The sequence below is a fragment of the Pelodiscus sinensis genome, chromosome 29 (assembly GCF_049634645.1).
Source record: "Pelodiscus sinensis isolate JC-2024 chromosome 29, ASM4963464v1, whole genome shotgun sequence".
Taxonomy (NCBI): domain Eukaryota; kingdom Metazoa; phylum Chordata; order Testudines; family Trionychidae; genus Pelodiscus; species Pelodiscus sinensis.
In genome coordinates this window covers 5,013,027-5,034,502 of record NC_134739.1, presented here as the reverse complement: position 1 = coordinate 5,034,502, position 21,476 = coordinate 5,013,027, and the positions used below count along the sequence as shown (strand labels likewise).

Sequence of the window (21,476 nt, the reverse complement as noted above, 5' to 3'; positions counted from 1 at the left end):
CAGTCCCATTTCAGAGTGTCCACACTCGGGAGCTGCCCTGATTTTATCATAGAATCATAGAACCATAGAGCTGGAGGAGACCTCAGAAGGTCATCAAGTCCAGCCCCCTGCCCAAGGCAGGACCAATCCCAACGAAATCAACCCAGCCAGGGCTTTGTCAAGCTGAGACTTAAACACCTCTAGGGATGGAGACTCCACTACTTCCCTAGGTAACCCATTCCAGTGCTTCCCCATCATCCTAGTGAAATACTTTTTCCTAATATCCAACCTGGACCTCTCCCAACGCAACTTGAGACCATTGCTCCTTGTTCTGCCATCTGTCACTACTGAGAACAGCCTCTCTCCATCCTCTTTGGAACCTCCCTTCAGGAAGTTGAAGGCTGCTATCAAATCCCCCCTCACTCTTCGCTTCTGCAGACTAAACAGACCCAACTCCCTCAGCCTCTCCTAGTAGGCCATATGCTCCAGCCCCCTAATTTTACTTAATCCGTTCCCAAACAGGTTAACTTAGTGCATGAAGTGTGTGGAGACGAGACCAAAGGCCACTTGACACCTCACTGGTGGTAGAAAAGGGCATCCAGGCAGGTGTTTGTTTCATTTACATTCATTTCAAGGCCTTTCTGACCCATCAGAGTGGTGTAAAACCACTGTGATGGAAACTGGAATCAAGCCCAAAGGACCCATCAGTGATATTAGCTCAAGTGGTGGTTGCTCAGCATTCCTGACTCAGACCGCTCCGGTTCTCATGCATCCGAGGCATCGCCCCATCCCTTCCAGTTTTGGCCCCGAGGTGTTTCCATCACGGAGCTGTGTGCACCGCCAAAGCCAAGATCCCTGGGAAAGATCCCCAGCATCTCTTCCGAGCCTGGTGCTTAGACATCAGGACAGGCCTGGTTTCCAGTGTGTCCACCCTGCTGGTAGAGGGGGGATTGTGGTCTGGCTAGACAGGTCTGTGCTAGCTGTATGTGCACTAGCACGGCTAAATACCAGGGTGCGGATCGAACAGCACAAGCTTTGGCACCCTGGATGGGCTTGTGCTAGCTTGGCTGCAGCTGAAGCTGCACCCTTGACACTGCTAGCATGGATGTGTCTGCCAGGGCGGCAATTGCACTTCGGACTGCAGCTTAGACATATCCCGAAGGGGGAAGGATGTAGCCCAGCTAACCTTTGTGCCATCCACCCATCAAGTGACTTTGGCAAATAAAAAGGCCTACACTGGTTACACTCAGCTCTGCAGCTATGTACAGAGAAAAGGCCCAGGAGATGGCGTGCCATATATTTCTCTTACATACACCCGGAGAAAGGCAACTAACCCTAACTAGCACGTGACACCGTCTGGTCATCATCCGCCATCCATCTCCGTCAGAAAGTCCTCACTCACCTGCAGCCTCCGTCAAGCGCTGGACGCTCTTCATGAAGTCACTCAAATTCACCTTCCCCTCCGCTGCAGGGAGAACAGGCAGAGAGAACGTTGAACGAAGGCCGGGGGAGCGGGTTGGCACATTCACAGGGAACAGTTTTCCCGGTGGAAAAGGTGGTTTTGTCAAAATCAAAACAGTTCATGAGAGCATGTCAGTTTCAAGGACATTTTCTATTTGGAAACTGATCTAAATAAATAATTTTAACTCTCCTTTTGTTTCGATGCTGTCAAAACATTTCAAAGCAGTGAGGCTAAGACTTTTCTTGGACATCATTTCAGTTCATTTTCTTTAGGCATTTACATTGTTTTAGATATTAATTCAATATATAGACACAGTATATTTAATGTGATAATGTTCCGACATTATCAAAGTGAATATTTTTACCATACCAAAACATTTTTACATTGTAAAACCAAGTGATATAAAACCAAAGTTTTATCTATGAAGAGAGGCTGAGGGATTTGGGCTTAATTAGTCTGCAGAAGAGAAGAGTGAGGGGGGATTTGAGAGCAGCCTTCAACTACCTGAAGGGAGGTTCCAAAGAGGATGGAGAGAGGCTGTTCTCAGTAGTGACAGATGGCAGAACAAGGAGTAATGGGCTCAAGTTGTGGTGGGAGAGGTCTAGGTTGGATATTAGGAAAAGCTATTTCCCTAGGAGGGTGGTGAAGCACTGGAATGGGTTCCCTAGGGAAGTAGTGGAGTCTCCATCCCTAGAGGAGTTTAAGTCCCGGCTTGACAAAGCCCTGGCTGGGATGATTGAGTTGGGGTTGGTCCTGCCTTGGGCAAGGGGCTGAACTTGATGACTCCTGAGGTCTCTTCCAGCCCCAGCATTCTATGATTAAAGTGTTCCAAAGTTCTGGAATAGAATGTTTTCAGATTTTCTGTTCTGCAACAAATTGCAAATTTTCCTCCCAGTTTGGGATAAACCTGCATTGGTCAAATGCTGGAATTTCCTGCAGAAAGGAAAATGTGGAAATTTTTGGCCTACATTTGTGCAAATAATGAAGGTGACTGATCCCAGTTCTCCTTTGCCAAGTGGCTGGAAGTAACTGGTAGCACTTCACGCATTACTGGTGTGAATGGCTCCATGGGGTGGAATGCAAGGGGGTCGGGCCCATTGAAATTAGCATTAAACATTTCAATCATGTGGTTTAGAATTTTCTCTTCTCTTTCCCCTTTGTCCCTGGGATGAGAGGCCGGGGATGGGAAAGACCCTCTGACCCCTGCCCATGGCTGTAAGGGATTTAGCTGCATTTCCATCACCACCACATGCCCTGGGCATTCTGGGCTGGACTCTGCAGCAGGTTAAACATGCAAAGGACAAATCCTGCGTTACCGAGAGCTATGGACTGGTAGCCTGAGCAGAGACCATGTTGCTCAAGGATGAGGATCCTGCATAAGCCTGGGTGCTCCTGCTTACTCCTGCCCATTTCACCTGTGCCCTTGTGAGTGAAGGCGCACGTGGGGAGAGGGGCACTCACTTGTGCGTTGCACTACAGTGCAGAGGATACACGTGCCTAGCACGGCTTTAAGGGGAAATCTGGCTGAGCCAGCAGGAACGGGGCGAGTGCAGTGAGCAGGAACCGGCTCTCGGGCTGCACTCGCAAGGGAAGTAGGGTCTTTCACGCAGATGCCCCCAGCTCCCTCGCTTGGGGCAAGCCTCAGGACAAAAGCCCGTCACCGTCTATCTCCGTGTGCTTCAGCGCCGCCTGGAGCTCCTCTTCCGTCAGAAAGATCCCCAGGTTGCCCAGAATGGAGTCCAGGTGACTCGTCGCAACCCTGTCCCCTTGGATGGGCAGAGACAAAGGATTACGTGCTAAGATCCTAGCGAGGTTTCCCGTGGCTGGAAACTGACACGGGAGAGAAGGGAATCCCTGCTCTGCCACCCACAGTGTAACTGCGGCAGCTGCTCTGCTATCCTTACGGGAGGGCAGTCACACCTGGAATGCAGCATACATAGGCTGCCATGGGATCTGCAACTGCTGCTGGCTCAGTAAATCCATGGGGCGACGGGGCTGATTCATCCCTAGGATTCCCCGCAAGGATGTGGGTGAAATCCCCCCGGGCACACAGGGGGCTTTCTCGGTGGAGGGTTAAATAGAACGTACTTGTTGCTCAGACCTGGTGCTGGGCACTGAGACAGGCGTCACATTCGGGGCACCCAGGAAAGTGACTAGTCCGGCACTAGTGACCCTGGAAATGTTCGATTTAAAGGCATAAAGCCTCCGCTAGTCGTGCTAAAGGGTTAGATCTGTTAGCTCCCCGGCTGCAGCAGATCCTAACTCTCTGGCTATGGGCAAAGCCTCGGTGAACGAGCTAGGGTTACAGACGCGCTGCTGAGACAAATCCGAGGAAGGTGGAGGGCTACTGTGTTGCATTAGGGTGACCCTATGTCCTGCTTTGCCCAGGACAGCTCCTTCCTTGAAGCCATCTCCTGGCCATCCTGAGATCTTTGGCAGCTGGCAAGAGCCAGTGGGACAAATGCCCCCGCTTGTCAAAACAGAAAAGGGGGGTGATGCCAGCCCCAGGCAGGAGGGAGGCAAGACTTGGGCGAGCAGCAATGCCAGCCCCGCATGCAGGCATGGGGTTCGAGTGAGTGAGGGGAGGGGGGCCTCAGGCGAGTGTCTTTAGCCAGGCCCATGGGTGGGTGGTGAAGGCTCAAGCTAGCCTCACGCGGTGACCTTTGGGAAATAGGGTCCCCCAATGTTTCAGCCAGCTGGCTCACCAGGGCTTGACTCACTCTCAGCTTGGGAAGCCCGCCGTGTGCTTATCACACTCTTCGTAAAGCCGCTCACGCTCACCTTGCCGTCTCCTGCAAAGGGCAAGCGCCGGGCAGGCAGAAAGAGACAGTGGTCTGTTCTGAGCTGGCTTTCCACAGCGCAAACGGGGGTTGTTGACATCAAAGCTTTTCACGGCAATGTGTCAATTTCAACAGGAGTATTAATGGGAAGGGAAAGAGCCGGAGGGTTGTTTTTTCTTACGACTTCGGGGGTATTAAAGTGCGACTGTAAATGTTATTGGACACTTTTCATAGCATCCCAGAATAGAACTGGAAGGGGCCTCTGTGTTACAGCTATTGGAGCAAGAGCAAAAATGAGGTGAACCAGAATGGGAATGTTGAGATGAAATGTTGCAATGGTCCCAAACTGACATTTTTCTGAATTTTCCTTTTGTGGGAGACTTTAAAATTGCAGCTTCTTGTGCTGATTTTGAACAATCCCTCCCCAAATCTTGGAGCTCATGGATCCGATTGTTCAGGTGTACGGAGAAAACTGCTGTGCCAAACAGCTCACCATCCACACTGACGTGCTTCAACACCTCTTGGAGCTCCTCCTGTGTTAAGTGCATCCCCATTTCAGCCAGAAGAGCATCCAGGTCTCGGACATCCACCCTTTTCCCTGGGATAGATGGAGAGAAACACAGAAAATAATAGCAAAATGCCTGAATTCTCATAGCATGTTGTCTAGAAATTCACGCTCTGGCTTGTACCACTCTGGAAAGGGGGTGGCTTGACATTGGATTTAATCACCAAGAGTTTAGAAACAGAGTCACTCTGCATCATTGCAAATGTGGAACTAAATCCTGCAGCTTTTCTCCGAAAGCATCTCCAATTGGCTATAGCTGCACTGGCAGGTTTTGGCAGGCTTGGCAGTACTAAGAACTGAAGGCACAAAACTTACATGAAGGCAGCAGTCAGACTACACACTGAAAGGGACAAATGGAGTCACAGGGCCAGAGCCTCATAAACATTAATGCTCCAAGAAGGCCAATGGCACATTGGGCTGCATTAAGAGGAGCGTTAAGAACATAAGAACGGCCGTACTGGGTCAGACCAAAGGTCCATCTAGCCCAGTATCCTGTCTGCCGACAGTGACCAGCACCAGCTGCCCCAGAGGGGGTGGACCGAAGACAATGATCAAGCGATTTGTCTCCTGCCGTCCCTCTCCAGCCTCTGACAAACAGAGGCCAAGGACCATTTTATCCCCTGGCTAATAGCCTTTTATGGACCTAACCTCCATGAAATTATCTAGCTTCTCTTTAAACTCTATTATAGTCCTAGCCTTCACAGCCTCCTCTGGCAAGGAGTTCCACAGGTTGACTACACACTGTGTGAAGAAGAATGTTCTGTTATTAGTTTTAAACCTACTACACATTGCCAGCAGATCTAGAGAAGTGATTATTCCCCTTTATTCAGCACTGGTGAGGCCACATCTGGAGGATTGCATCCAATTCTGAGCCCCTCATTACAGAAAGGATGTGGATGCATTACAGAGAGTCCAGCAGAGGGCAATGAAAATGATTAGGGGGCTGGAGTACATGACTTATGAGGAAAGGCTGAGGGATTTGGGTTTATTTAGTCTGCAGAAGAGAAGAGTGAGGGGGGATTTGAGAGCAGCCTTCAACTCCCTGAAGGAAGGTTCCAAAGAGGATGGAGAGAGGCTGTTCACAGTAGTGACAGATGGCAGAACAAGGTGCAATGGTCCCAAGTTGCAGTGGGCGAGGTCTAGGTTGGATATTAGGGGAAACTATTTCCCTAGGCGAGTGGGGAAGCCCTGGGATGGGTTCCCTAGGGAGGGGGTGGAATCTCCATCCCTAGAGGTTCTTAAGTCCCGGCTGGACACAGCCCTGGCTGGGATGACTGAGTTGGGGCTGGTCCTGCTTTGGGCAGGGAGCTGGACTCAATGACTCCGGAGGTCTCTTCCAACCCTGGGGTTCTCTGATTCCTTTACATTGTGCTTCTGGCTCCCCATAGCTCTGCACCATCATGCCAGGGGTCCAAGCAGCAGCCCCTGTTCCTGTCAAACGGGCAGGGCTAATGACCCACAATGTCACCAAAGGGTCAAGGCTTAACCGAGTCCTGCAAAAAGCCACAGCCAATGCCACTAATGCACCCTCAGGAATGATTTTACAATTGTGCATAATTCACCCCCACAAACCTAGCAAGTTTAATTAGCCCTAATTAACAATCAAATAAACCTGCTTAGCATTTAATTTAGTGGGGAAGCTCTACTTGCATTGTGCAGTCACTTTACATTGGTATGACCTTTCCAAAATATTCTCCTGGGCAGCTGGAAGGTTGAGGCAGATATGACCAGGTGCAAATGTGGGGTAAGAACAGAAACTCCTGTTCTTTGCTGTAGCAAATGTGCACAGGAATTAGACAGCCCGACTCTGCTCTCACTTGGCCCATACAAGCCTGAAGCAGCCAGGGTGGGTGCAAGCTATAGGAGAAAGCTGGAGTGCTCTCCCCAGAGGCCACCAGAAAGGACTTGTAGACTGTCAGGCTGTGTCTAGACTGGCAAGTTTTTTTGCAAAATCATCTGCTTTTGCGGAAAAACTTGCCAGCTGTCTACACTGGCCGCTTGAATTTCCGCAAAAGCACTGACGATCTCATGTAAGATTGTCAGTGCTTTTGCGGAAATACTATGCTGCTCCCGTTTGGGCAAAAGTCTTTTTCCGAAAAGCTTTTGCACAAAAGGGCCAGTGTAGACAGCAGAGATTTGTTTTCCGCAAAAAACCCCGATCATGAAAATGGCAATCGGGGCTTTTTTGCGGAAAAGTGTCCGTGGCCAATCTAGACGCGCTTTTCCAAAAATGCTTTTAACGGAAAACTTTTCCGTTAAAAGCATTTTTGGAAAATCATGCCAGTGTAGACGTAGCCTCAGAGTGTAATTTGGCCAGAGCATTTGGGTAATCCTTTACAAATGCTGAATATCATCCGTGTATCAGGAGCTGTCTACAGCCAATGGCGTCTTTCGCTAGAACAGGGGAGGCGCAATTTGCAGATAGAAAGGTCACGCTCTAGTTGCACATAAAAAACTAGAACCTATTGTATTGCTCATAACTGTACAGGCTCCCTAAAGCAGACACCGCATCTCAAATAGCAGCCGGCATGGAGCACTGGCCCATCAGGACCTTGGATTTAGGTCTTCTTTCTGGAGCCCACGCACTTCAGGGGCCAGGCTGCTCGAGTTGCTCGCAGTGGTGTGTGGTCAGGAGCGGCCCTAGATGAGCTGCCGGCAACTGGAGCCCGAGGCGAAACGCGTGATCAGCACCCCCGCCTCCAAAGCCCTCAATGGCCATTTATCTTGGCATCCTAGGCAACCGCCTAGTTCGCCTGTATTGACAGGCTGCCACTGTGTGTGGTGGGGCCTTGGGGGGGGGGAGGTAGAGAAGGAGGTGGGGCCTTAAGGGAAAGGGGGTGGGACCTTGGAGGAAGAGGCAGAGAAGGGGGCGGGATCTGAAGGATAAGAGGTGGGGAATGTGGCAGGACCTGGAGGGAAAGGGCGGAGAAGGAGGTGGGGTCAGGAGGGTCCATTGGAAAGGGGGCCGGTTTTACTGATTCTTTGTACCAACCATGCAACTGATCCCCAGTACATAGGCCCGATCCTGTGAAGTGCTGGTGCCGTCAGCTGCCAGTGAAGTTAAGGGTGCGGACACCTTGTAGGACTGGCTACTGTTGTTCAAAATACGTACATCTGCAGGGTGCTGTACGCATCGCGATCTGTCCCTCTTTGATGGGGAGTCCATGGTGCTCACCTTCACCGTGGGAGAATCTCCGGAGAGCCCTCACGCCCTTCAGAAACTTGCTCAGATACACCTTCCCGTCCGCTGTGCAAGGAAGAGAGCTCAGGGTTACATGCCAGGGGATGGGGCACTGTGGCTGGCATCTCTAAATAAATGCTTCTAAACTGCACAAGAGAACCATTCAACGGTGCATGTGTAACCTCCTCACCTGCTGGGTGTGGTTCACAGTCCCGTGCACTGGCACAGAGACCACTTACAGAGAAAGAATGAGTTTGCTCTACAGCCCTTGCTGCGAGCCAGCTACCTTTTAGCTCGAGCAGTAGAGACTCGTGCATTAAGCTCCAGAGGTCCCATGTTCAAATCTGCTTGCTGGTGATACACGTGCAAATAAGGCATTTTTTCACCTGCATTTTGCCTTTGCAGCCACCAGACAGATCCACTGCATGTGCCTATCAGAGTGCACAGAAGTGAGTGGCAGGGGGCATGGCCATTAACATTAACATATTGTGGGGTGCCCTGGGGCCGAGATGGCTCTAAACTGGCTCAAAGCCTGACTTGCGAGGCTACACTTTCAATCCCAAGACACAGCTTGTCCAGGAAAACTTTGTTCATTTGGGATTCCCAGCTCTTGAAGGAGCAGCGCCCGTTTCTCTCTCGTCTCCTTCGTGCAGCTGTTTACAAACCCAGCAAACAGGAGATATTCAGCATTATTACCGTGTACCTGCAGGATGGCCCCTCTCACCCTGCCCACTCCAGGACCACGCAGGTGGTGCGAGTCACCTGCCGGGTGAGCTGCAGACTAGAACGGTCTGTGGGCACGTGCCCTGTGGCTCCAATGGACTCACCCACAGTTCCACAGGGGGGCGCTGTGGAGGGGTTGTTTTAAATGGATTGCCTATTTTCTTCCAACAGTTGCGCATATTGTAACGCACATAAACATACCCACAGCCCCCCAACACCCAAACATACCGACCCACACAGACACAAACACCCACAACCTCACACACACCCACGCGTACCGACCCACAGCCCCACAGCCCCCCAACACCCAAACATACCGACCCACACAGACACAAACACCCACAACCTCACACACACCCACGCGTACCGACCCACATCCCCACAGCCCCCCAAACATACTGACCCACACAGACATAAACACCCACAACCCCCCCCACATACATACCGACCCACACCCCCACAGCCTCCCACACCCATACATACTGACCCACACAGACACCCACCCCACAGCCTCCCCACACCCACACAGACATACCCCCACAATGCCCTGCACCCACAAATACCGACCCACACACCCACACCCTCCTGAAACCCACACATGACCCACACAGACACCCCCCATAACCTCCCCACCCTCACAGATACACATACACAGCCCCCTGCATCCACACATACCAACCCCCACAGACACACCCACACATACTGACCCATACAGACACTTCCCCTTGCAACTCCCCCACACCCACACATATCGACCCACAGAAAGACACCTCCTCACAACTCCCCCACACGCACACATACCAACCCACACAGACACTCCCCCACAGATACACCCACTTCCCTACACCTCCCCCCACCTATAGGAGCTCAGGGGCACTCCCAGATTTTCCCCCCAGTGCAAACATTACTGCAGCCACTGGCCCTATCACCTCGCCCACTGAGTCGACGCCACACTCGGCCCCTGCCTTGCAGCCTGGCCCACCCAGGTACAGTGTCACTCTCCATCCTTGTGAGGGACCATGGGCTGCTAGACGTGGGATGAGGCCGGGCTGGCCCCTGGGTGCAGGAGGACCAGCAGCACTGGGTGCCCCACTGACTGGCCATGTTTTCCCCATAGCTCCCCATTGTGAGCCAAAACGAGTGAGTGGCCGTGGAACGAGGCACCCGGGGGTCACTCAGGTTTGGTCTTGCGGCTCCTCCGTCATGAGAGAGAGGCCCCCGGGTAGGCTCGCTTGCACCAACATCCCCAGAGTGTTTGCCACACTCACCATCCACCGCAACCTGCTTCAGCACCTCCTGCAGCTCCGTGTTCGTCAGGTAGATACCCATGCTGTCCAGGATGGAGTCCAGGTTCCGGACATCGACCCTGTCCGCTTGGATGGGGAAGGAAAGAGACGGGTCAGCAAACGGCACAGAATCCTGGAACCACAGGGTGAGAAGGGACTGCAGGGGTCAGCAAGTCTTCAGCTAAAATCCGCTGGCTCTTGCCACGGGCCGGGAAGCCAACTCATAGCCTGGCACTGTGCAGAGAAGGGTGTGTGTGTGTGTGTGTGTGTGTGTGTGTGTGTGTGTGTGTGTGTGTGTGTGTGTGTGTGTGTGTGTGTGTGTGTGTGTGTGTGTGTGTGTGTGTGTGTGAAAGAGCGAGAGAGAGAGAGAGACAGAGAGAGACAGAGACCTGCTCATGTAAGCACAGGGCAGGCTGGGCAGAGGGAAATCAAACAGGGGTAGACTCAGTAGAAGGAGATGCCTGAAAGTCTGGCACAGGGAGAACTGGTGGGAGGAGATTGATTGGGCCGGATTTTCTTTACCCTTGTGGCTAGTGAGATGGGATCTGGCCTGGCGGCCCTCACGTCTGGGCAGTTTTTAATGTTCTGAGCTCAAGGGATCCAGACCAGCCTGCATCACACCAATGAAGTCAGAGCAGCCAGGAGTCAGTGCTGGACAATGAAATGGGGCTCTGGAGAGCTGAGTTGTGTTCCAGGCCTTCTCTGCACCTCTGTTTCTCCTCCACTCTGGGTCTACTCAGACACCTTGCTGGCAGGGAGGGCCTGCCTCTCGCTGTGTGTCTGGACAGCACCCGAACTCTACAAGACTGCCAGCTCCAGGTAACCACACACAAAACCCCATAGCACTGAAAAAACCAACACCACAGCTACCATGCTGAGAACACCATTTGAAATGCTGAGACGTGGCTCTGTCTATTAGCTTCCACCCCCTGACCTCGCTGAGTGGACGATTCCTGAACGCATCCACATTTCAAAGGGATGGCCTAAAAAAATCCCACCCCTTTCTTCTCAAAATTGTTCTCCTTGGTTTTCAGCCATCAATAGCAGCTGTTCGGAAAATGTCCAAACACACACACACACGGAAATTTCCCCCCAATGAACACACACACACACACACACACACACGAGGAAATTTCCCCCCAATGGACACACACACACACACACACACACACACACACGAGAGGAAATTTCCCCCCAAATGGACACACACACACACACACACACACACACACACACACACACACACACACACACACACACACACACAAGGAAATTTCCCCCCAAACTGTTTTTCAAGCAGCTCCGTGTACAGTAAAGTTTCTGCTGACTGAATCTTTTGCTTTTTATCCCCCAGCAGACTCATCAATTCCAATGCCAGAGGGGACCACTGTGATAAGTTGCCTGCCCACCTGCAGAACAAAGGCCAGAAAACTTCCCCAGAACAATTCTTGGGGCTCCAATACTATGCAGAAGCCATAAAGGCTTTGTTGGGTCCTTTACCAACAACCCAAACGTACAAGGCTCAGCTCAGGGGTGGGGACCGACAGCCCACGGGTGGGATCTGGCCCCAGTTTGCCTAGCTCCGGCCTGCGAGGCTCAGGGTTCCCCTCCCCCCAGCATCAGGGAGGCCCAGTGGCACTCCAGCTCTGCGGGCCCTCCCCTGTGTGACTGGAGTGTCAGCGCCGGCTCCCTGCTGTGGGTGAGGAGGGGGTTTGCCCCGAGCCCCGACTGCCTAACTCCAGCCTATGAGGGCCAGATCCAGCCTGCGGGCTCTGCCTGGCAGGGGGAGGAGGCGGGTCTGTGCACTGTTGCTCATCCTCCCTGCTGGCTGGGAGAACAGCAGTGCAGGAAACGGCTCGCCTGGAGGCTTTCCCCTGCTGCTCCCATTGGCTGGAATTGCGGCCACAAGGAGCAGCAGGAGGCAGTGCCTGGGAGTGATGGGGGGGGGGGGGGGGCACAGAGCCATATATGTCCCCGAAAAGCTGTGCAGGTAAGTGCCCCCGTTTCCCTCCCACAACGCCCCTGCCCAGACCCCGCACCTCCACCACACTCCTGCACCCTCCCTCCCACCCAGCCCCCGCACCACCCAGCCAGTTTCCCAGCAGCCCTCCCCACACACTGAACCCCTCGTTTTTGGCCCCACCCCAGAGCCTGGGGGGGGGCACCTTAGGCTCCGGGACTGGAGTGCAAGGGGAATGGGGGAGTGTCTTTTTTCAGTGAGGTTTTTTAATTTTGTTTCTCATTTTTGTGTGGCTCCCAACCCCCCCAAAATTTTCTGTCCCCCCCCCTCCCGCCGTCCACTTAGCAACATACATCCTGGTGCTTTTACAGCGTCTCGAAATACAGAATATGGTGAGAGCCACTAGAGGGCTCCCCATCTATAATTCCTTATTCCGGAGCAGTGACTCTCAGCCCTTCCAGACTACCATACAAAGGAGTCGGATTTGTATGGCAGACCCCCGTGTTTCCCCTCATTGACAAACTGCTTGCTTACAAAATCAGACAAACATACAAAAGTGTCTCAACACGCGGATACTGAAAACATTTTACTTTGACCACATAATTATAGAACAAAGCAACTGGCATGCAAATACTGCACGTATGCTTCAGTGTACAGTCTACAGAATTATTAGAGTTTTATATATCTATGTACAGGGCTCAACAAATTGCAGCGAGAGCTACTCGCCAACCCCGCACCATGCATGTGCCAGACCAGCACTGTGCATGCGTGCAGCACCGATGAATGGGGTGCACGGAGTGACTGGCTGAAATCTACGCACCACGGGCGAGTAAAAACAGCAGTTTGTCGAGCCCTGTATATATATATATATATATACGCATATAAGTTACTAGAGTTATATAGTTATAGTCTATAGAGCTATACAAGTTACTGTTCATATGAAAGCCTGTACTGATGTCACTATAGCACTTTTTAATGTAGCCTGTTGTAAAACTAGGCAAATATCTATTCTAGATGAATTGATGTACCCCCCAGGCAAACCTTTGCATTCCCCCAGGGTTGTGTGTAAGCTGAGGTGAGAACCATCATACTAGAGCACTGGACCGGACTATTTTTTTAACTCTGCCTTGCAATACTCACTCCCACCTCCCGCATTGTTTCTTGCATTTATATCCCACTCACACTTTAGATTCTGCAAATCCCACAAGGGAGACAGATTGCCCCATGGTTTTGTTGAAAAAAGAAAAGGGTGGAGGGGTCAGTTAATACACACATGCATGGAATTTGGACACTATTTTTACCTCAAAATGCATAAAGCAACTCTCGCTCAAACCACATCAAGGTTTCCTTGAATGCCTGCTAGAAAAACATCCAAATCTTTCCCCAACCTCACTGATAAAAGTATTAAAACTTTGAATTTAAAAACAACTTACTTTATGTTGCTGCAATTCTATTTAGGACAAATTCCCAAGAGATTTAGTAGTTTCCCTCAAATTCCCACAGACTGGCTTTTTTGCCCACCCAATCCCACCTGCACCAAAGTACCCGCTTCTGCTATTATGGCAACAGGTCCTGTGGGATCCTAGTCCTGCTGCTGGGCGCTGCTGTACATGACATTTTCCACTTACTTTCAGCTTGGGAAAATCGCCGGCTCTTGGTCAAAGCTGTCATGAAATCTTTCAAATCCACCTTCCCATCTTCTGGAGGAGATATCCGGGTCAGGGAGAAGGCAAAAATGATGAGCAAAGTCAGAGCCAGGGTAGGAGTGGAGGTTTCCAAAGCTGTCAAAGGGCTTTGGATGAAAACCTTCAGTTAAATTATTGAAAATCTTAAAATTATAGGACCAAATTTATCCCTGTGGCATCTTCATTGAGCTTGACAGCATTACACCAGGGATAAGTTTAGCTCATGAACACCGAGGGTACGTCTACGCAGCAATGTTATTTTGAAATATCTTAGTCCGTATCCACAGAGCAGGCAGTTATTTTGAAATAGTGTCGAAATACTGTCAAGCTGGAGGACTTCTCACTCTGACTCCGGGAACCCTCACTGTACAAGGAGTAAGGGAAGTCAGAGGAAGAGGGCTCTATTTCGAAATAAGTGCTGTACAGATGCTCCCAATTTCAAAATAAGCTATTTTGAAATAAGCTACACAATTGACGTAGTTCAATTTGCATAGCTCATTTCGAGATAAGCCTTGCTATCTAGACACACCCTAAGGGAGGCAAACGCAGTCAATGTTTAAGGTTGGATTCAGCATTGTGTTGCACTGGTTTTACACTAGTTAGGTCTGTTGTGATCAATGGAATTCTGTCCACACCACCTTGGAGTTACACTGTGGTGAATCAGCTCGTTAGCTGTTGAATGTTCTTTGGGTCCCCCAACCGTGGAGCTCTGAGGGGCTGAGATATGGAAGGGCCTTTCTCCAAACCCCAGATCTGACCCTGAGGAAGACAAGGCCTCCCCCTGATGTCAGCATGTCCATGAAAATCCTTGAGCCGGGGACAGGACAACTGTGTCACATAGGCCAGTCATTGCAGACCTCATCTGACCGCTGGAGCCACAGGCGTGAGGTCCAAGATTAATATGATGAGAGAAGGGATGTGTCTCATGACAGCCCTGGGGCCAGTTTTAAACGGAACGAGTAGCCCTAGGTATCCTCCCAAGCGTACAAACAGCCCCTCTGCCCCCAGGCAAAAGTTACAGCCTCAGCAAGGAAGAGGCGACTGAAATGCTCACCCTCACAGGCCACGTGCTTTAGGGCCAGCTCAATCTCCGAGGGGGTTAAATGAATTCCCATGTTGCGCATGATGGACTCCAGGTGATGAACGTCCACCGTGTCCTCTTTGATGGCACCAATGGCTCTCACAGCCCCTTCCATCTCTGTGAGCGTGAAAAGAAGGTGCAGTGAGGACTCTGGTCCGCAGAGTCAGCCATCTCCTGGGCAGGAGAGAGGAGGGGGCTGGTCGGGAAGGCTGCTTGGGGAAGAAGAAAACGTGACCCAAGTTCTTAGCTTCCGAAGAGAACGCAACAGGAGCTCCAAAGGCGGCACCGAATGCTAGAGGCCTGAGCCAGTCCCGACCAAGGCAACGGCCACACGTACAAAGGGACGTTGGTTCAGGCCCTGGAAGCAGACCTGTCTACGTAAGCCTAACTGGCGTGTCCCCTTGGGAGATGTTCCGAATGGAGACAGCCAGATGCTGCCTGGAGTCCTGCCCATTTTCAGCCCCATCCTCTCTCTGGAACTCCAGTCTGCCCGGCCTGACGCAGGGAGGGGTGCTGACCAGATGGGTGAACTCTGGGCTGTAGGGAAGCTCAGAGTGACTCGGCTCAGTGCGTTTTCTCCTTCACTGACTCTTCTCTGGGTCCAGCTCTCAGGAAGCAGTCACCGGGGAATGGAGTTAAGGCCATGCATCCTGCCTGGCCATAGGCCCAGCCTAGCGGGTGGGCCTGAGTAATAATTTTGGCATGTCCAGGAGCCACAGCGCCTTGTAATAGCACAGCCTGCTGGGCACAGAGCAGCGCTTGGGTTAAGAACAGCTGTGACAGGGCGCCTGCCCTTCACTAGCACTTTAAGACCAGGACTCAGGCCCTGAGCCGGGACTGGGAACAGAGAGGCCAGCTGAAGCTGTTAGGGCTAGTGAGAGCCCAGCTGGCTGCTAGAGAAGCACAGTTTGCTTAGAGAGGAGAGCCAGTGAAGGGCTGACTGCAGGGGAAGCAGGAGCTCCCAGGAGGGAGACCAGCTGGGGATAGCCAGCTAGGGCTGGGAGAGGGCCAGCCAAGACTCTCCCCGGCTAGGGGCCGGAGGCAAGGCCCAGGGTTTGGAGGCGGATCACGATGCAGCCTAGGTAAGCGGGGCAGTAGAGATAACCCCGATGCCAATGATGACCAACCCATACAGACTGTAACTTGCCCTGAGAGGGGCTAGATGAGGACGGTCAGGGGGCACTGAGGCACGGTGGGGTGTGCACCCTGACAACAGCCCAGCACCCTAACGCCGGCCGCCTGTCCAGTCTGCCAACAGGAGTCTGCTCTGGGTGTGCCGGGTGTCTGCAACATGCTCCTGTGGGAGAGCTGAGCTCCCAGAGGGCCACATGCTGTCTGTGGGCGAATGGAGCTCGATATGAAACCAGGGGTGAGACAGGTTGCTCTGTAAGCCCCCGGCCTGGTGCTCAGTCCCAGTTGGAAGAGCAGTGTGGCACTCGGGTTTCACATCCTGGGCGCTTGGTCAGATAGCAAGCAAATTTCATTCACCAGGGAGCCACCAGGAGAGCCCTGAACCAGTTGCACTGGCCGCTCGTGGATCTACTGGGCACAGGAGTCCTTGAACGGTCTCTAATCTGGCCCCAAATGCTGCAGGAGATGGCAGCAGGGCACATGCAACGCTTTAGAGACCTGGGGAACCCTTGCAAACCCAGCCTGGATTCCATGACACAAAGCATCTTCCATCCATCTCTGCCCTGCCCTCAGCGCCTCACTCACCGAGGGTTCTGGAGAAACGTTTGGTGCTGGTCAAACCCTTCAGAAAGTCATTAAAGTTCACCTTCCCGTCTCCTGCAAGAAAACGCGCAGGTCAGATGTGGAGAGAGCCCAGCGGCCTGTCAGTTACAGGACGTGGGAAAACAGGCTCCGGGAGGGAAGCTCATTCTCGGAAGCAGCGACTGACTTTGTGGGATTGCTGCCATTTAAGCCAACACGCCTGGGACTGAACCCGTTCACAGACCTCCAGAGCGAAATCCTTGAGCTACAGAGCCACAAGGCCCAGGGCGGTAAGAGACTCAGATCCCCTGTGGATCAGCTATGGAGAAGTCCTGTGAGACACGCCCACCAGCGGCTCACCGCTGTGGCTCTCTGTTCTTAGGAACCTCCTCTGAAAGTGCAGCGCCCACGGGAGCCCGGGCAGTTCAAACCTCTGAGACACGGACCCAGATTGTCTCAAGTCAGGTGCCCGAAATCACGGCCACTGTTGAGAGCACGGGCAAGTCGCATGCAGCCAAGGTCAGATCCGGGCTAGAATGAAGGTCTCCTGACCCTCCAGGTCCAGGTGAACAGCTGATCTGCCGTGCCCCCCGCTCGGCTGACTCCCCCGTGAGTGCCGTGGGTTTCAGTGGGATTGCTCGCACATCCACAGCAGTAGCATTGGAACCTAGAACCAGGGCTCAATAGTCCTCTGGGCCGGGGCACACGGGGGGGTTGATCAGGGCTCTCTGGTTCTCAGCTGTTCACTGCGCCCTTTGATCCACGGACACGTCCCTTCTCTGGCCACCTGTTCTGCGGGAGTGAAGGGGAGTCTGGGGCAGGAAGTGGCGGTGGCAGGAGGGGCCGTCGCCAGCTTGGTGCCATCACAGAGTGATCCTGCGTGGGGGGGTTCTTCAGCACATCTCTCCAGCCGCTTTCCATTCACTGTGCACTGGCCAGAGCACAGCGTCCGCATGGCCAAGAGAGAGACCCGGCCCCAGGCCCGTGCTCGGATCCACACAGAGGGACTGGCCCTGCCACTCGTACCCCAGCAAAGCTGCGTTTGCTCATTGGCTAGGGCCCCCCGCAGGTGCCTTGTGCCCCAGAACCCAGCATTAGGGAGAGCTGGCCGTGCATACTGGGGAGGCTTGCTCCTCGATCTCCCCACAGCTACAAAAGGACCCAGCGGAACATGCCCCATACACATCCCTTTCCAGACCCCGGTGCTGGGCAATACCTAGGCCTGAGCGGTTACATATCCCCAGCCAAAGAGAAATTATCCAACCCCACATATTGTGCCATACACACAGCCAGCCTCCTACAAACACAGACACCCTACACAGGGTGCTCACCATCAACGGTAGCGTGTCTCAGGGCTTCCTCCAGCTCTCCCTTGGGTAACGTGATGCCCATGCCAGCCAGAGCCGACTCCAGGTGTGAAACTTCCATTTTGTCATCTTCAACCCTACTGACGACATCCAAGGCCCCCTGCACCGCTGCAAATGTGCAGAGAATAAAAAGCAAAACGTTAACTGGTCCATGTCTCTGCATCAGCACAAGGGGGTGCGTCCTACCGTGGCAGTGAAAATGAAGTAGGATCAGAGGCTAGCAGAGAAAGAACACATTAAAAATTAGTTCGACAAGTCAGATGTCTTCAGGTCCCCAGGGCCTGATGGACTACATCCGAGAATACTCAAGGAGCTGACTGAAGCGATATCGGAGCCATTAGCTAGTATCTTTCAAAAGTCATAGGAGATGGGAGAGATTCCAGAGGACTGGAAAAGGGCAAACAGAATACCCATCTACAGACCAGTCAGCTTAACTTCAGTTCCTGGAAAGATTATGGAGCAAATTGTGACCCTCCCCCCCATGCTTCATGAAAATTGGCATGTGAATGTGAATATGCAAAACTCGAAGATACCTTATGTAACCTGTCAATTTTACAGTTACAGTCTGCTGGATCTGTATAGCCTATTTTTGTGCCTGTCTCATTCTTGTATGTGAAGTTAGAAACAGGACGTGTGGATCTATTTATAGCCCTAATGGCATTACTGGTGCCCCAGAATCCCAATGGCTCCATGATCAGCTCAATGACTGTAAATAGCCTTGTTTGTCCTGTAAGTCCAAAAGATGGTTGGTTCTAGGAAAACATGTGATCATGCCACCTGGTACTGGAGTCCAACTTGGACCCGGTAATTTTCCATGGGGATGGGAGATGCAAAACAAAGGATTCCTGCCCTGGGGGAAAGTCTGTTTAAGCGTTGGGAAGCCATCAGCTTTTTGTCCTCAGCTGGCTTTTGGAACTGCCTGGCCCACCCCAAGAAGATACAAAAGATCTTTAAAGAAGTTGTAGGCCCAACTCAGGCTATGTCTACGTTGGCATTTTTTTTCAGCAGAAGATGCGCAAATCGCGCTCTCATTTGCACATATTCTGCCGATCCTTTTTGCAGAAGAGGTTTTGACACTAAAAAGCCCCATGTACTCAGGGCCACTTGTTGGGAAAAAAACCTTTTCCGCGAGATCCCTTATTCCTCAAAAAATGAGGTTTACAGGATCTTGTGAAAAAGGGTTTTTTTTTTCCCCAACAAATGGCCCCATCCACACGGAGCTTTTTAGCCGCAAAATCTCTTCTGCAAAAAGGATCGGCAGAAGATATGCAAATGAGAGCATGATTTGCGTATCTTCTTCCAAAAAAACGACAGTATAGACATTGCCTCAGAGTAAGAGATCCACTCTGATTTGAAGCATATATATGAAATAAGAACAGCAGTTTAGTGTAAGAATTTGCATGTAATATGTTTCTGAGTGGATTAGAACTAGGTATGTATTTTCTATGTTTTAATTTAGTAACTTTGATTTGACTGTTTTCACTTACAAACACTGAAATCCTACACTTTGCACTTACTAAAACCACTTTTGTTTATTATCAGGCCCAGTGTAAATAATTGTTACCTGTGGGGAGCAACCACTGTGCATCTCTCCCTTTCACTGATAGAGGATAGACACCTTAGGAGATTTTTCTGTACAGAACTTTTTCACGGAGAAAGATGGATTTGTGTGTGTGTGTGTGTGTGTGTTTGTGTGTGTGTGTGTGTCGCGGGGAGGGCTGGTCCCATTTGGGGATCGGTTTCCTGGATGCCGAGCCCTTAGACTCGAGTCTTCCCAAAGCTGAAGTGGTTCAGTGTCCATGCTGCTCTGCGGGGGGATTGTAACCCCAACTCTGTGCCTTGTCTGGGGGAGACTAAATGATCTGCCCCAGCAGGACCAGGTGATGGGGAGTCCCAGAGAACAAGATCAGCACACTGGGGAACAATCCCAAGGGGACTTTCGTGACCACACCCCATCACAGCGGCGCAGCGAACAGGGCATGTGCACAGCTGGGTGCTCTGGATGCTAGTACAGGTTGAACCTCTCTAGTCCTCCCCCCTTGGGATATGACTGGTGCTGAACCAGAGAATTTGCCAAACCACAGGAGGTCAATATTGTCTAGGGGCAATTTGCCAAACCAAGGGTAGCACAGTGCTTTAAGCAGTGGCCTACTAAACCCAGGGTTGTGGGCTCAATCATTGAGGGGGGCCATTTGGGGCAACTCTGCTAGGGATGGTACTTAATCCTGCCATGAGGGCAGGGGACTGGACGTGATGACCTCTCAAGGTCCTGTCTCTCTCCCTGAGATAGGAATATCTCAACATTTCCCTCCTTACTGGGCTCTGAGGAGTAAATTAGAGCTAAATAATAGACCACTAAGAGCCAGGACTGGTGGCTGTAAACAAACCTTATGGGACCATGGAAAACTTGGCCACACCCATGATAAGTGGACCTCATGCTGCCCATGGCTGTTGCCAGACCAGAGAGTGCCAGACTAGTTCTACCTGCAGTGGTGGTTAGAGGACAGACAGGGCCGTTACTGGGTTGGTTTTTTCTATTGGCTTATTTCAAGTCAGGGAAACAGAGGCAGGAAAAGCCACAAAATGAGCGAGAGCGAGGGTCAAAAGAAACTGGCACGTCACAGAGCCCACGTGGCAGGGAAGGAGGCTGAACAGAAAAGACAAATGGAATTAAAGAAGCTGAAAACAGAAGTGCAAGCTGCCGGGCCAACGGCTGCCCATGAGAGCACCATGGAGCGAAATGACTTGAAAAAGACAGAGAAGAGAGAGCCCAAAGGCTGCTCATGAGGAAGCCCTAGAAGCCCAGGGAGAAGCCCCCGAGAGAGCCCTGGAACTGACAAAGCTTGAAAAGGACAAAGAAGCAGCAGCCTAACGCGCTGCTCAAGAGGAGAGGGAGCAAGAGAGACTGCGTGAACTGGCCTGGAAGAGTCAGCACCCCGACTCAACAGGATCCTCCCTCCAAAAATCCGGGAGTGGGATCGACTGTGCCCAGTTTATAATGAATCCTCAGACATCGCCAGATACTTCCGCTTTGAGAGACTGTGCGTCATCTATTCAGTTCCTGACTCGGAAAATGCCCACTCTGGTTGCAAACCTGAAAGGGTGAGCCGTGGACATAGTCGATGCTGATTGCTGATGCATCAAATGATGGTAAATGCAGGGATCTGGTGTAAAACAGTTTTGGATCACACCTGTAACTTACAGGGTGAAATTCAGATGGGGGGCTGGGCTAAGCAATGAGGGTATGTCTACACTAGAAAGTTAGTTCGAACTAACGGACGTTAGTTCGAACTAACTTTCCTATGCGCTACACTAGCGCTCCGCTAGTTCGAATTTGAATCGAACTAGCGGAGCGCTTAGTTCGAACTAGGAAAACCTCATTTTACGAGGACTAACGCCTAGTTCGAACTAGCTAGTTCGAACTAAGGGCTGTGTAGCCCTTTAGTTCGAACTAGTGGGAGGCTAGCCCTCCCCAGGTTTCCCTGGTGGCCACTCTGGCCAACACCAGGGAAACTCTATGCCCCCCTCCCGGCCCCGGACCCCTTAAAGGGGCACGGGCTGGCTACGGTGCCCGTGCCAGGTGCAAGCCTGCCAGCACCCAGCTAGCAGACCCTGCACCTGGCACGGCACAGAGCCACCCACCCGATGCCTCCCAGCCCACCCCCTCTTGCCGGGACCAGGCTGGCGGCTCCCG

At 52.0% G+C, this 21,476-nt stretch overlaps 1 protein-coding gene across 14 annotated transcripts in view; it reads right to left on the bottom strand.

The window, feature by feature from the left end:
* Positions 1–21,476, bottom strand: part of EFCAB3 (EF-hand calcium binding domain 3) — a 109,902-nt gene that overhangs the window by 39,303 nt on the left and 49,123 nt on the right. For 10 of the 14 annotated variants that reach the window (XR_012898082.1, XM_075911695.1, XM_075911700.1 and 7 more), the window contains exons 28-37: positions 17,747–17,890; positions 16,419–16,490; positions 14,676–14,819; positions 13,565–13,636; positions 9,959–10,063; positions 7,962–8,033; positions 4,715–4,819; positions 4,147–4,233; positions 3,103–3,207; positions 1,382–1,444 (exon numbers count right to left, since the gene is read on the bottom strand). Coding sequence is in view for 13 of the 14 variants with exons in the window: in XM_075911695.1 (XP_075767810.1) it covers positions 1,382–1,444; positions 3,103–3,207; positions 4,147–4,233; positions 4,715–4,819; positions 7,962–8,033; positions 9,959–10,063; positions 13,565–13,636; positions 14,676–14,819; positions 16,419–16,490; positions 17,747–17,890 (969 nt within the window). In the remaining variant the exon portion in view is untranslated. The remainder of the gene's footprint in view (positions 1–1,381; positions 1,445–3,102; positions 3,208–4,146; positions 4,234–4,714; positions 4,820–7,961; positions 8,034–9,958; positions 10,064–13,564; positions 13,637–14,675; positions 14,820–16,418; positions 16,491–17,746; positions 17,891–21,476) is intronic. The other 4 variants (XM_075911701.1, XM_075911703.1, XM_075911698.1 and 1 more) reach the window with 3 other exon arrangements.